This window comes from Myotis yumanensis, unplaced genomic scaffold (genome assembly GCF_028538775.1).
Source record: "Myotis yumanensis isolate MYYU_CA2020_CCGP unplaced genomic scaffold, mMyoYum1.0.hap1 SCAF_18, whole genome shotgun sequence".
Taxonomy (NCBI): Eukaryota; Metazoa; Chordata; class Mammalia; order Chiroptera; family Vespertilionidae; genus Myotis; species Myotis yumanensis.
The window spans coordinates 11,545,037-11,557,718 of NW_027223769.1; the positions used below are offsets into that span (position 1 = coordinate 11,545,037).

Sequence of the window (12,682 nt, forward strand, 5' to 3'; positions counted from 1 at the left end):
CAAAGTTAGAACGTGCTCTTCGTACCCATTAGCAGTCACTGTCCATTCCCCTCATTGCCCAGCTCCTGGCAGCCACCACCTGCTTTATAGATTTGCCTGTTCTGGAAATTTCATATAAATGAAATCAGGGTGGCCTTTGTGACTGGCTTCTTTCACTCAGCATATTATCAAGGTTCATCCATGTTGTAGTATGTGTCACAATTTCTTTTTATGGCAGAATAGTTTAACTTTTTGTTAGGAGTTATGGGTAGGGCTAGGGTTAGGTTTAGAGGTAGGGATAGAGTTAGGACTTGGTAAAAGTGTTAGGGTTAGGGCTAGGGCTAGGGTTAATGTTAGTGTTGGGTTAGGGTTAGTGCTAGGTCTATGTCTATGGTTATGGTTCATGCCACCTTTTATTCAACAGTTCCAAATAGTGATAGACATTTGGATTTGTTTTTATTATAAAAAATGCTGCTATGGATATTCACATATAAGACTCTGAACACACACGTTTCCATTTCTCCTGGATAGACACATAGGAATGTGATTGCTGGGCCCTGAGGTAACTCTTGCTTTCACTCTCGAGTTGTTTTCCATGGCGACTGCCCCACTGCAGTCCCACTGCTCTTCCACCTCCTCGCTAACCCTTCTGGTCTGACGTTTTTTTTACCCGTCTCTGTGGTTTTGACTTTGCATTTCCCTGTTGGCTAATGATAAGCACCTTTCCCTGTGCTTATTTGCCGTGTCTCCCTTCTTTGGAGAGTGTTTATTCAGAGCCTTTGCCCATTTTTTCCTTGGGTTAAGCAACTGTTAGGTAAACAAAAGGTGGTACATTTATACCTTTTATTGAGTTGAAAGAGTTCCATAGATACTCTGGATACTACACTCTATCAGAGACGCAACTTGCAAGTATTTCCTTCATTCTGTGGTTGGCTTTTTCCTTTTTTGATGGTGTCCTCAGAAGCACACAAGTCTATTTTTCATGATGTCTAGTTTAAATTTTTTCTTTTGTTGCTTGAGCTTTTGGTATTAGATCTGAGGATATTTTGCCAAATATAAGGTACAAGGATTTGCCCTGAAGTTTCAGTGATTTAGGTCTTAATTTTTGCACATGGTGTTAGTTAAGGGTCCATTTATTGAAAAGGCTGTCCTTTCCCTACTGAGAGGTTGGCACCTGTCTCCTTGTGTGGGTTTGTTTTGGGGCTCAGAATCTCTCCATTGATCTCTGTCCTGTCCAGCACCACAGACTTAGCTGCTATAGCTCTGCAGTCAGTTTGGATGTTCAATTAAGGCTTTATGGGTCCACGGGGTGAGCTCAAGACCATGGCCTTGAGGATGGAAAGGTGAGGCGTGGAGGGCAGCTCTGGGAGCAGAGGGAGGGAGGGGTCTGAGACAGCACTGTGGCAGGGAGCAGAGACGGAGGCCTGCACGACGCAGGGCACTGGGAAGGTGGTGCTGAGCAGCTGACCCGTACCGTCCCCCCACCAGAAATACCCACAGCCCAAGGGGCAGAAGAAGAAGAAGATCGTTAAGTATGGCATGGGCGGCCTTATAATCCTGTTCCTCGTGGCCATCATCTGGTTCCCGCTGCTCTTCATGTCTCTGGTGCGCTCCGTTGTCGGTGTTGTCAACCAGCCCATTGACGTCACCGTCACCCTCAAGCTGGGGGGCTACGAGGTGAGCAGCCATCTTCACCAGCACGGGAAGCAGTGCAGGTGCAAGCTCTGCCCGTACACTGAGGGCTCTGGCCAGGCAGCCCCAATTCCCACTTCTCCCTTTCTGGTCCTCATGGACTATGCAGAGCGTGGCCTGCGTGCTGGCAACCTGGGGAGTCAGGGAGGCTCCCCCGGCACCATGTCACCCTGTTTCACCCTCAGCCCCTGTTCACCATGAGTGCCCAGCAGCCGTCCATCGTGCCCTTCACACAACAGGCCTATGAGGAGCTGTCCAGGCAGTTTGACCCCCACCCGGTGAGCAGCCCCCACATTGCATCTGCCTGGCAGGGGAAGGGATGGCTTTTGGGGGGGTGGCCTGGCTTCACCCCACTGAGGCGCCGTCTTGTGCTCAGCTGGCCATGCAGTTCATCAGCCAGTACAGCCCTGAGGACATCGTCACAGCGCAGATCGAGGGCAGCTCCGGGGCTCTGTGGCGCATCAGCCCGCCCAGCAGGGCCCAGATGAAGCGGGAGCTGTACAACGGCACTGCCGACATCACCCTGCGCTTCACCTGGAACTTCCAGAGGTACGTCCTGGGCTCGGATGGGGCCTGGATGGGGTACACGCTTCGGTGGGTCACGCTGCACCCCTGCTTGCAGGGACCTGGCCAAGGGAGGCACTGTAGAGTACACCAACGAGAAGCACACCCTGGACCTGGCTCCCAATAGCACTGAGCGGTGGCAGCTGGCCAGCCTGCTGGAGGGCACCTCGGACCAGTCCGTGTGAGTGGGGACCAAGGGGCCTGGGGGCACCAGGAAGGCTGGGCCAGACCTGACCCACTGAATTCCTCCCCACAGGGTCATCCCTAACCTCTTCCCCAAGTACATCCGTGCCCCCAACGGGCCCGAAGCCAACCCCGTGAAGCAGCTGCAGCCCAGTGAGTGTCTGGGGGAAGGTGGTGCTGGGGCCATGGCCTCTGCCCTGGGAGAGGGTGTGGCCTGACTGTCTTGCTGCTCTGATCCAGACGAGGAGGCGGACTACCTCGGCGTGCGCATCCAGCTGCGGAGGGAGCGTGTGGGGTCGGGGGCCGCTGGCTTCCTTGAGTGGTGGGTCATCGAGCTACAGGACTGCCAGGCTGACTGCAACCTGCTGCCCATGGTCATCTTCAACGACAAGGTCAGCCCACCCAGCCTGGGCTTCCTGGCTGGCTACGGGTGAGTGTGCAGTGCCGTGGGCCTGGGGGCTGGGGTGCGGCTGTGGGTAGCAGCCCCCAGGACTCACCCGCACTTGCCTGGCAGGATCATGGGGCTCTATGTGTCCATCGTGCTGGTCATCGGCAAGTTTGTGCGTGGCTTCTTCAGTGAGATCTCACACTCCATCATGTTCGAGGAGCTGCCGTGTGTGGACCGAATCCTCAAGCTCTGCCAGGACATCTTCCTGGTGCGGGAGACGCGGGAGCTGGAGCTGGAAGAGGAGCTATACGCCAAGCTCATCTTCCTCTACCGCTCACCGGAGACCATGATCAAGTGGACCCGCGAAAAGGAGTAGGAGCCAGGCTCCGTGTGCACGTGAATGAAGGAGCCGGCCTGGCAGGAAGGAGGGCAGTGCTCCTCAGGCCACAGGAGCAGATACTCCAGTCCCAGGCCACCAGCTGTGACAGGTCCTCCTGGCCCACTGAGCCTTGATGCTGCTGTCAGAAGGGAGCTGTGGCCCCTCCACGGCCCAGCACAGGACTGCTGTCTCTTTCCGTTGTCCCTGCAGGGCCCAGTGCCAGACACACTGGGCCAGGGGGCCCAGCCCTCCTTTCTCCACACGTACTGTAGAGTTTTTTTAATTAAAACTTTTATTTATACAAACGGATGACAGCACGCTGCCTGCCCATCCCTGTGTCCTGCTCCAGCATGGCAGAGGTCCAGGCGGGGTGGTCCTGGGGGTCCATCCTGAGGCTCAGCTCTCACCAGTCTGCGCCTCATCATCACTGTCAATCAGATACTCCTGTATCTCCTGCAAGATCGAGGCCCTGGGGGAAGCCACACAGTGGGAATCAGCCCAAAGGTGCTCACATCCAGAAGGACCCCTCCCAGGGCTCCCAGCACAGCAGGTACCAGTACCTCTGGCTACGGAGCTGGGCCTCAGTCAGGATGTAGGGTGGCAGGGGGTCCAAGGAAGGCTGCAACAGAGAGCCGGCATGAGTGATGGGCTACATGGCACAAAGCTAAGCCAGGGACAACCTGCACCCTCACCCCAAGAGTGGGAGGGCCTCCCCTATCACCAACACAAGGCAGGATCCACTCACCAAGTCCTTCATGTTCACACGGCACCCGTAGCATAGCTGCTCGATGACACTGGCTCGGGGGTCCTCCCTGTGAGAGCAGAGCTGGACCTGAGTGCCTGGTCTTGGCCCCTCAGTGCAGGGCCCGAGGGCTTGGTCCCAGGTGTACCACCACCCTCTGTGTAGCTGTAAGGGACCAGCCATGGGGTGGGGTGGATCAGGAAAGAGACTCACCTCCCGCAGGGCTCAGCCCCCCGGCAACAGCCCTGGGCCCTGCCTACCCCTGCAGAGCAGCAGGGTGTTGTGGGTGCCTCAGCTGGTGGGGTGGGGGGCTGCATCTGGGAGAGATGTGAGGTCTGGGCCCCAAAAGCCGTGGCACTATCTGTAAGCAGAAATGACTGAGGGGACCTCAGGATTGGTAAACCCCAATATCCACTCACCGGTACCCCTTCCACCCATGAACCCCAAGAACATGCAGCACAGACCAGCAGTGTCGATGTCCAGTGCACACATGCAGAGCAGGCAGCGGGGGCCTGGGGGGTCACCAGCATTGCCATCCCTTGGGGCCTTGACCAGCTTCTCACTCGTCCTGAAGTGTGAGGACAGGGCACAGAGGCACCACCGGTTAACCAGAGCCTTGCTCCTGCCTGACCTGAGCCCCAGAGTGGTGAGCTCAGTGCCTACCCTCCCACTCCCACTCCCACTCCACGGCACACACACACACCTGTACACAGTGCTGACTGTGGAGGGGAACTGGGCCTGCAGCCTGAGCATGAAGGCTTCCATAAGCCGGTGGATGCTGGACTTCTCAGGGGCCTAGGGACAATCAGATGGGGGGCTGGAGTGGCCCTGGTGCAGAGGAGCAGCCCCTAGGCCTGGCCAAGGGGCCATGGGTTCCTCCACACTGTCAGCTCCTGAGAGTCTGCCATGTTGGGACTGGAGTGAATCAGGCACACACTTCTAAACACAGCCATTATTAAAAATTAAATTATGGCCTAACTGGCGTGGCTCAGTGGTTGAGCGCTGACCTATGAACCAGGAGGTCACAGTTCAATTCCTGGTCAGGGCACATGACCGGGTTACAGGTTCGATCCCCAGTATGGGGCATGTAGGAAGCAGCTGATCAATGATTCTCTCTCATCATTGATGTTTCTATCTCTCTCCCCCTCTCCCTTCCTCTCTGAAATCAATGACCAAAGTGTTGCCAGTTCAATTCCTGGTCAAAGGGCACATACCTGGGTTGCAAGTTCCCTCCCTGCCCCGCCCAAGTTGGGTGCGTGTGGGAGGCAACCAATCAATGTCTCTCTCTCACATCAATGTTTCTCTCTCTCTCACCCCCTCCCTTCCACTCTCAATAAAAATTAATGAAAAAAATATCCTCGGGTGAGGATTAACGAAGAAACACACCAAAACAAACAAACAAAAACTATGTCAAAATTTTAAGTACCTCTGACAATGGTCATTCTGCCCCTCCATCATCCCCTTCCCCATGTCCATGACCACCCCTCCCCCCAAGCTGGGCACCTCGCCTTCCCAGGGATGGGTACCAGGGTATGGCAACTCCCTCCTTGTGAGCCCTCTCCCCCTCGAAGGCACCAACCAACCTGTCCTCCAACTCCAAGGGATATCCTGTATACGCTCCAAGGATGCTGGGGGACATAGGGACGCCACTGTGGTACCAGGTGGCAAGCACTGAAGCTAGAGGGCTGGTGTGGACACAGCTTAGGCTGCCAAAGATGTGCTGGCAGCCTCTGCCCTGTCCTGCAAGTTACCTTGGTGTCGATAGCTGGTGTGAAGACAGAGGGCACAGCAAACAGGCGGTTGTAGAAGGCGACCTCCTTCAGTGTGTGGTCGCGCATGGGCCGCACCACCACCACGTCACCATGCCTCTCATCAGAGAAGCCCTGGGGAGGGCGAGGGGGATGTGTTCTTCCCCGTACCCAGCTGACAGGGTTATAGCTCCCTCCTTCCCTGCCAGCTGTGGGGTGTCAGGCTCCTCCCTCCATGAGGAAGACCCCAAGACTGATTCACAAGATACTACTTTCAAGTGAAAGGGCCTAAAGGGTGAGGGTGGGAGGGGCCCCTGGGCAGCCTGGCCCCTGAGTACCGTGTCCCAGGCCAGGAAGGCCCCTCTTCCCAGCGCCAGGCTAGTCATGAGCTTGATGGCCAGGCGGGTACAGCTGTCCCCCGTCATCACCTTGGAGTAGCCATGGGTCCGGGCCACGTGCAGAATCAAGTGGGTTCTGCAGAGCAGGGCAAGGGATCTCAGACACAGGTAGGGCAGGGCCAGGACCTGGGGGGAAGGAGGCTCACCGCAGGGTCTGAAGAAGCTCCTCCTTGGCTGTCAGTGTCTTCACTGAGTCGAAGAGTCTAGATAAAGCCTCGGTCTGGGCAGCTGTGGGTGGCTGAGCCTCGGTCTGGGCAGCTGTGGGTGCCTGAGCCTCGGTGTGGGCAGCTGTGGGTGGCTGAGCCTCGGTCTGGGCAGCTGTGGGTGGCTGAGCCTCGGTCTGGGCAGCTGTGGGTGGCTGAGCCTCGGTGTGGGCAGCTGTGGGTGGCTGAGCCTCGGTCTGGGCAGCTGTGGGTGGCTGAGCCTTGGTCTGGGCAGCTGTGGGTAGCCCAGCTGGGCTCTGGGGGTCCTGGGAGCCAGGCTGGCTCAGCTGCTCCTCCCCTTGGGCTGGTGCATGCTGCTGCTGGAGGAAACTGTCCACAGCTGCCTTATAGGCCCCCTTGGTCCCTGAGGGCTCCTGGTCAAGGTAACGAAGCACAGATGGTGGCAGGCCGAACACCTTGCAGGGCAGGGGAGGGTGGAGAAGTTGTATGAAGCCCAGACCCACCACTGTATATACCGAGGCGTGGCCCAGGCAAGAGGCCCGCAGCCTGGCCCCAACAAGTGGGCATGCACTCCTTGTGGACATCCCAGCGGGCACCTCCGGAGGTCCTTCTCAGGGGTGGGCCCACGTACCTCTTCTAAGGCAACAATGTGCCAGGGAAAACCAACTGTCTGCAGGATCAGCTTCATCTCGGCTAGGGTTTTGGCTCTGTCCTCCAGGCTCTGTCCACAGGCTGCTCCCTCTGAAAAAGGCAGAAAGAAAGGAGTCATGGCTTATAGGAGACGAGCCCAGGCAGGCAGGACAGGCCAACACATGAGATCCCTCGAGCCTGTGCTCTGCAGAGCAGCAGCTTCTGTAGAAACCACAGGCTGCAGACCTCCTTGGAGGAGCATTTGCAGAGTGGGCAGTGGGTTCTCTGTAGTGGCCGAGGGACGAGGTGGGGAGGGGAGGTGGGGCAGGTTAGCATCCAGCCCCTTGGGTAGTGAACTCAACCATCTCACTCAGTGCCCTAGATCCCGCAGAGGCGGCCAGGCCGAAGCTCCCGCCTGACTCTCTGATGGTCTGACTTATGACAACAGCAGTGCCATCTGTTGGTGGACAAATGCACTGTCTCCAGGGCCTGGGTGTGGGCACAGTGCCAGCTGTTTCAGGGGGCCTGCACCAAGCGGTTGGGATCTTGGAGAGAAAAAAGGCCACACGTACCATCAACGTAGACAACCCCTGGCACAAAACGCAGTCTTTTGGCAGAATCTCGACTCAGGCCCTGGAGAGGGGAAGGGACTGGCCTCAGCCTCACGGCTAGAAGCCACAGGACACTCCCTACAGAAACCATTCTCTGTAAGGGGCAATGACCCGCCCCGGTAGTGGAGAGGCTGCAGAGGGAAGCCTCATAGCCTGACTCACTTCAAACTGCCTGGGTGTCTGCACTCTCCCTTGTAAAGCCCGCCCTCCCCAGTCTGTTCCTGCTCCTGGCAGTGCCCCGAAAAGCAGCTGGATCCACATGGCCATCCATGCCCCCTACCCACACTCCTCTGGCTGCTCAGCATGGAACAGGACAACAGGACAAAAGCAAGAAACTGCTGCTCAGATGGAAGGGCACCACGTGCTGGACAAACATCTGGGGGAGCAGGCGCTTATCTCAGATCCTCCAGCCAGGTTTAGGGGACATAAAGTGAGAGCAGACGCACCACGCTCGAGCTCTGGGCACCTCCCAGGATCCCATACAGACCACCCCACGGCTGCAGCCTTGTCCCCAGTCCTTCCAGTCTACATCCCTCACAGGCAGTGCAGGTCATGTGTGCCCCACCCCCTGGCCAAAGGCTCCATAGCACCATCGGGAGAAACCATAACTGCCCCACAGTGATCTGGGCAGGCCAACACAACCAGGAGTGTTCCTTCTTCTCTACTCCCCACCTCGACATAAGCTGTCTTCACCAACATTGCTTCCCCTGGCAGCATCCCTCCCCCTGCCTCTCATTCTCTTCAACTTCTCAAGGAAGCTGACAGGGCCAAATCACTTTTTGTCTCACAAGATACCTGCTTCTATTTCAATGTCTTGCCCCAGACACACTCCCAGGATGAGAGAAGGCCCATGGCTTCAAGGCCGCCTTGAGTAGCGCCCTGCTGTGCCCCCCCAGGACATCCTTTTCCCAGTGATTATGTTTCTACAGTAGAGCAAATGGACAGAGTGCTAAACTGGGATACAGCTGGGTACTCCGGACGCAGCTCCTGGCTTGTGCACCTCTTGTATACACATCCAGGAGCCCTCCAGGGCTGCTCTCTCTAGTTCTAAACAAGAGCCCCTTGGTGCTGACCCTCCACTTTTAAAGCTCGGTTGGGCGGTGGCCTGGGCACAGGAGAACAGTGTGGAGACGCACCTCAAGGACCTGCCAGATCATGGAGCTCGACGAAGGCCCCCCAGACCACGCCAGGAGAACCTGGGAAAGAAGGAACACTGCTGGAGGGCACCACGTCTCCAACATGAGCATGCCCCACCCCCCTCCTCTATGGATATCCCGACATGGGTCCATTCTCAGAGTCCAGGCACAGGACAGCGGGAGGAGCTGGTAGGATGCAGCTGGGACAGGCTGCCTGCAGGAAGGGTGGCACGGGCTAAGAGCCAGGGCCTGGGGGACCGAACTGCCCAGTCGGGGACTCCACAGAGGAGTCACCCCACACTCTACCTTCTCTCCTGGAAAGATCAGCCGGTTCTTCCCAAGCACAGCTCTGAACTTGTGGACGTAGAATGCCTTGAAACAGTCCCTGCAACACAAACCACCACTGGCTGCAGCCACATGGCCCAGATTGCCTACCTCCATGCCAAGAGAGGGAAGCCAATACTGTGGCCTCTGCAGGGGGGCAACCTGATGCCTGCTCAGTTACCAACTCCCATCTTTAAAAGAAGCATCTTGACAATGAGGTCGGCATGGAGGGGTTCTCACTAGGTATGGTTGCCCCAGGATGAGCCTACCACCTGCATCACCCCTACAGTCCTTACCAGTGTGAACCGATGCCTGAGGGGCCGGGAGCCTGGTGCCACCGCCACTGGCAGGCGCTCAGAAAGGCCCAGCTGGTGGAACAGATGGACATAGGCAGGCGCAGGACAAGGCCACCCAGCCCTTCCCTGAGCAGAGTTGATGACCCCTTCCAAGACCCCCACGAAGAGAAGCACCACCTCTTGGGGTGAAGGGGGAAACACTGAGAAGGCTGCAGGAGCCCTGAGGCCTGAAGCTCCACACAGGCCCTTCTCTAGTGCTCTGATCCGGCTGGGACCAGAAATGCCCAGGAAGCTCCTGGAAACGCAGAGTCCTGGGCTCTTCCCCAAACCCACAGATCAGAACTTCCAGGGCAGGTCCCGGGAACCTGCGTTCTCGGTAAAACTTCCAGCTGATTCTCGGGCTCACTAGATCAGAGGTGTCAGCCTTGACTGCACATCAGAATCACTAACTACATCACAGTATATTGGGATGAGGCCCAGGCATCTGCTTTTTAAAGCTCCCCTGACAGCCTGGGTGGAGAACAGCACCCCGAACAGAGGAGGCAACACTGTACCCCCAAAATTGCCCCATGCCTGGGGCTATGCACCGTCTGCTTCCTTTTTCTTGCTCAGCTATCCTTGTGTCCACAACAATCCCCCCAACACTGAACAGAAACTCCTTATAATGAGCCAACCAAACACTCCACAGGTCCTTTGAGGACGGTAACTCAACTCAGTGTTTAACTACAAAATGCTGGAGCTCTAGGGACCCCAAGTGACCAGCCATAGGAAGTGACTCCCAGGAAAGCCGGAATGTGGTGAGGTTCCCCCAGCAGACACAGACACTGGGGGTGAGGAGGTGGGGGGAAATCACCCTGTGGCTACCCCACTCCATGTCCTCCCTGCACCATACTTTCCCTCTGGGTCAGGCCAGCGTTTCCCACATGTGCCGATACTCACAATCATTGAGGAAACATGTTCAAGACCTAGACTGCCAAAACCTACAACCAGAAAGTCAGCTTCCCACCTTTTCCCAAAACTGAGCAAGCGCAGGGGGGAGCTCTGGGCCCCGAAGTCCTGCAGGTCTTGCCTAGAGCTGCTGCAGTCTGTCCTCTTATCAGCGAGTTCTCCAAGCAGATTGGAGGGATCATCCTTTTTAGATGCTCTGAAGTGATTAAAGCAGTGGCTTCTTTGCCTAAAATGTATTTCCTGGTGGCATACACTTCATCCTACTGAGCACACACCAAGTCTACTAAGCTCCCAAAAGATGTTCAGGGACGAGAAAGTTTTTGGAAAACAAATGATTCAGTCCCTTCAGTTTCTTTTTTGGAACATTTTAGAAAGCAGAGTCCGACACTCTTGGAGACCAATTTAACCCTTTGCACTCCGCTGTCCCCTCTCAGGGGACATCGGAATTCTAGCATATCACTCGGATATCCCCTCTCAGGGGACATTGCAGTTTATTAGTGATTACGGGAAATTGAGTTATTTCAACACAACTTTTTGAGACATGCATGTTTCCCTGAAGTTTTATCTTGAAATGGCACAAGAAATTAAATAAAAATATCGTAAAATTACTAAGATATATACAAGAAATGTCAGCGGGTTTTGTGTCGGATTAAACAATAAACTACATATTCCCGATGTGGGACAAAGAAAACGGGACTGCATTGTGTGTTCTAACAGGAAAACACCTGGTGGCAGGCGTCAAACCACTTATTACTGTCAAACATGCACTAATCAGCCTGCAATGCATATCGGGGAGTGTTACAAAACTTATCATACTGTACAAAATTATAAACAATAAAATAATTGGTTTTTTTGCAAATATACATTCCTCGATGTCACCCAATTCGTATAAGTCCAATATCATTATAATACGTTACTTGGTTCCAAAATTATACTAAATAATACGAGGGCTGTAAATGCACGTTTCTGCCGCAAAGTAGCGTCGAGTAGCTGGTAGCCAATGTCCAGAATGGTTCGGAGTGCAAAGGGTTAAAGATGTGAGCTGATCACTCACTCAACAAATGTTCATTTGCTATACAAAGCGTGCAACATCACCAGGAATTAACAGGGGTAAAATGGGAGACCAGCCCTGCCCTCCTGGAGCTGTGAATCTAGTGGAGTGATGAGACACAGAAGAGTTTTGATTCAAAGGCGATGTGACAGGGGCACAGCAGAGCTTCAGATAAAACAGAACATGCTGGTGCCCAGGCCCCTCCGAGAATACGTCTCTGCTCCTGTAGAAAGGACACCCCCCCCCCCCCCCCCCCCCAGGCAGCGGAAGGCTGAGCCCACCTTCCACTCCTCTGTCTCTCACAAGTAAAACAGGCATCACCCGGAGCATCTGCCCAATATCCCAGGATGCGCCAAATCGCCCTGAGATGTGTTCTAGCTGCCCAGAAATGCCATCCCGCCTGCATCTCACTCACTCACTCTGCCAGCTCTCTTCCTAAGTGCCCTCATACACCTTTCTGCCACCTGATCCACAGTTGAACGGTGGGAGACTGGTACCCACACAGAAAGGAAGGCAATCCCAGCTTCTGAGCAAGCCCTTCTGCCAGGGTCTCCTATCCTCCTCCAGGCCTCACCTGCAGAAGGCGTCCCCTGCTCGGATCACCACCACGGGCAGGCCTTCCGAGCACTTCACACACTTCAGCTCACGGCTTTGGAGACATGGGGGGGGAAGAGAGAACAAGAACACATTGCACACGCCCTCCCTAAGACTTCAGAGAGAGGTCCTGTTTCTCACCCCAACCTGGTGGAGGGGAGAGGTCATGTGGGCGGCTGAACACAGGCAAACCAGTTTGTGTCTCAACCAAACTTCCAATTTGAAAAACGACAAGGGCCCTGGAGGATTCCGCTCTGTTAAAGCCGTTCAGGGGGCACCTAAAGGCCACCTCTCATCTCTCCAGGGCTGGCCCGCCAGGAGCGTCAACCTGCTCTGTGTGGCTCAGGACGGGAGACGGGGAGTCGATGTGTGACAGCGACAGGAAAGCCGACTTCTCTTCCAGGAAAGACGGCATGGTCAGCGGCAGCGCTGTCCCACCGACTGCAAGAACTTGAGGTGCGAGAGAGCAGAGGGGGCCCCGCCCTGGGGAGTCCACCACCAGCCGGACAGGCTCTCCCAGGCGCTGCGGAGCGCGCTCCAGCCACCCCGGGACCCCGGGCTGCGAGGCTGGGCTTCCGGAGCGCGGCGGCCGGGACCTCGGGGTAGGACAGGCCGCCGGCTGGGGGCGCCGCGAACCGCAGGGGCGGGGTGGCGCCCAGCTCTTACCCAGCCCGCGGCGGCGGCACTTCGGGCGCCGGCGCCCCATAGTCCTCGCCCACCTGGCACATGGCAGCCCCGGGTGAGCCGCAGACGGCGGCCCTGCCGGCGGCGGGCGCGCTCTGATTACGTCACCGCTCGCCGTCGCGCGCTGCCTCGCCGCCCGCGGAGGCGGGGAGCGCCCGGAGACGTCAGCGC

At 56.4% G+C, this 12,682-nt stretch overlaps 2 protein-coding genes across 6 annotated transcripts in view; one reads left to right on the forward strand and one right to left on the reverse strand.

Moving 5' to 3' along the window:
* Positions 1-3,494, forward strand: part of PIEZO1 (piezo type mechanosensitive ion channel component 1 (Er blood group)) — a 59,951-nt gene extending 56,457 nt beyond the window's left edge. For all 3 annotated transcript variants that reach the window (XM_070398636.1, XM_070398637.1, XM_070398638.1), the window contains 7 exons: positions 1,468-1,656; positions 1,857-1,949; positions 2,048-2,220; positions 2,294-2,416; positions 2,492-2,571; positions 2,659-2,848; positions 2,933-3,494. In XM_070398636.1, coding sequence (XP_070254737.1) covers positions 1,468-1,656; positions 1,857-1,949; positions 2,048-2,220; positions 2,294-2,416; positions 2,492-2,571; positions 2,659-2,848; positions 2,933-3,182 — 1,098 coding nt within the window. In that variant the 3' untranslated portion in view covers positions 3,183-3,494. The remainder of the gene's footprint in view (positions 1-1,467; positions 1,657-1,856; positions 1,950-2,047; positions 2,221-2,293; positions 2,417-2,491; positions 2,572-2,658; positions 2,849-2,932) is intronic.
* On the reverse strand, positions 409-12,585 carry CTU2 (cytosolic thiouridylase subunit 2). Of its 3 annotated transcripts, none has more exons than XM_070398640.1 (16): positions 12,494-12,585; positions 11,808-11,882; positions 9,235-9,306; positions 8,921-8,999; positions 8,615-8,674; positions 7,440-7,500; positions 6,869-6,978; positions 6,220-6,650; positions 6,014-6,149; positions 5,679-5,810; positions 4,631-4,722; positions 4,392-4,495; positions 4,141-4,288; positions 3,931-3,997; positions 3,746-3,804; positions 409-3,654 (listed from the first exon to the last, which is right to left on the reverse strand). In XM_070398640.1, the coding sequence occupies exons 1-16, from the start codon at positions 12,553-12,555 to the stop codon at positions 3,582-3,584; spliced, it is 1,761 nt and encodes a 586-aa protein (XP_070254741.1). In that variant the 5' UTR covers positions 12,556-12,585; the 3' UTR covers positions 409-3,581. The 3 variants fall into 3 exon arrangements, with proteins under 3 accessions (XP_070254741.1, XP_070254740.1, XP_070254742.1); XM_070398639.1 differs by having other exon boundaries at positions 6,220-6,692; XM_070398641.1 differs by lacking the exon at positions 9,235-9,306 and having other exon boundaries at positions 6,220-6,692.
* Positions 12,586-12,682: the final 97 nt, after the last annotated feature.

What these genes read in the sequence shown, in the direction of transcription:
- CTU2 (XM_070398639.1), bottom strand. Translation starts at nt 12,555, where the DNA reads ATGTGCCAGGTGGGCGAGGACTATGGGGCGCCGGCGCCCGAAGTGCCG. An exon ending in TGATCTGGCAGGTCCTTGAG is followed by an intron (nt 7,501 to 8,614) that starts GTGCGTCTCCAC and finishes TCCCCTCTCCAG; the next exon opens with GGCCTGAGTCGAGATTCTGC. An exon ending in GTGTGAACATGAAGGACTTG is followed by an intron (nt 3,805 to 3,930) that starts GTGAGTGGATCC and finishes TCTCTGTTGCAG; the next exon opens with CCTTCCTTGGACCCCCTGCC.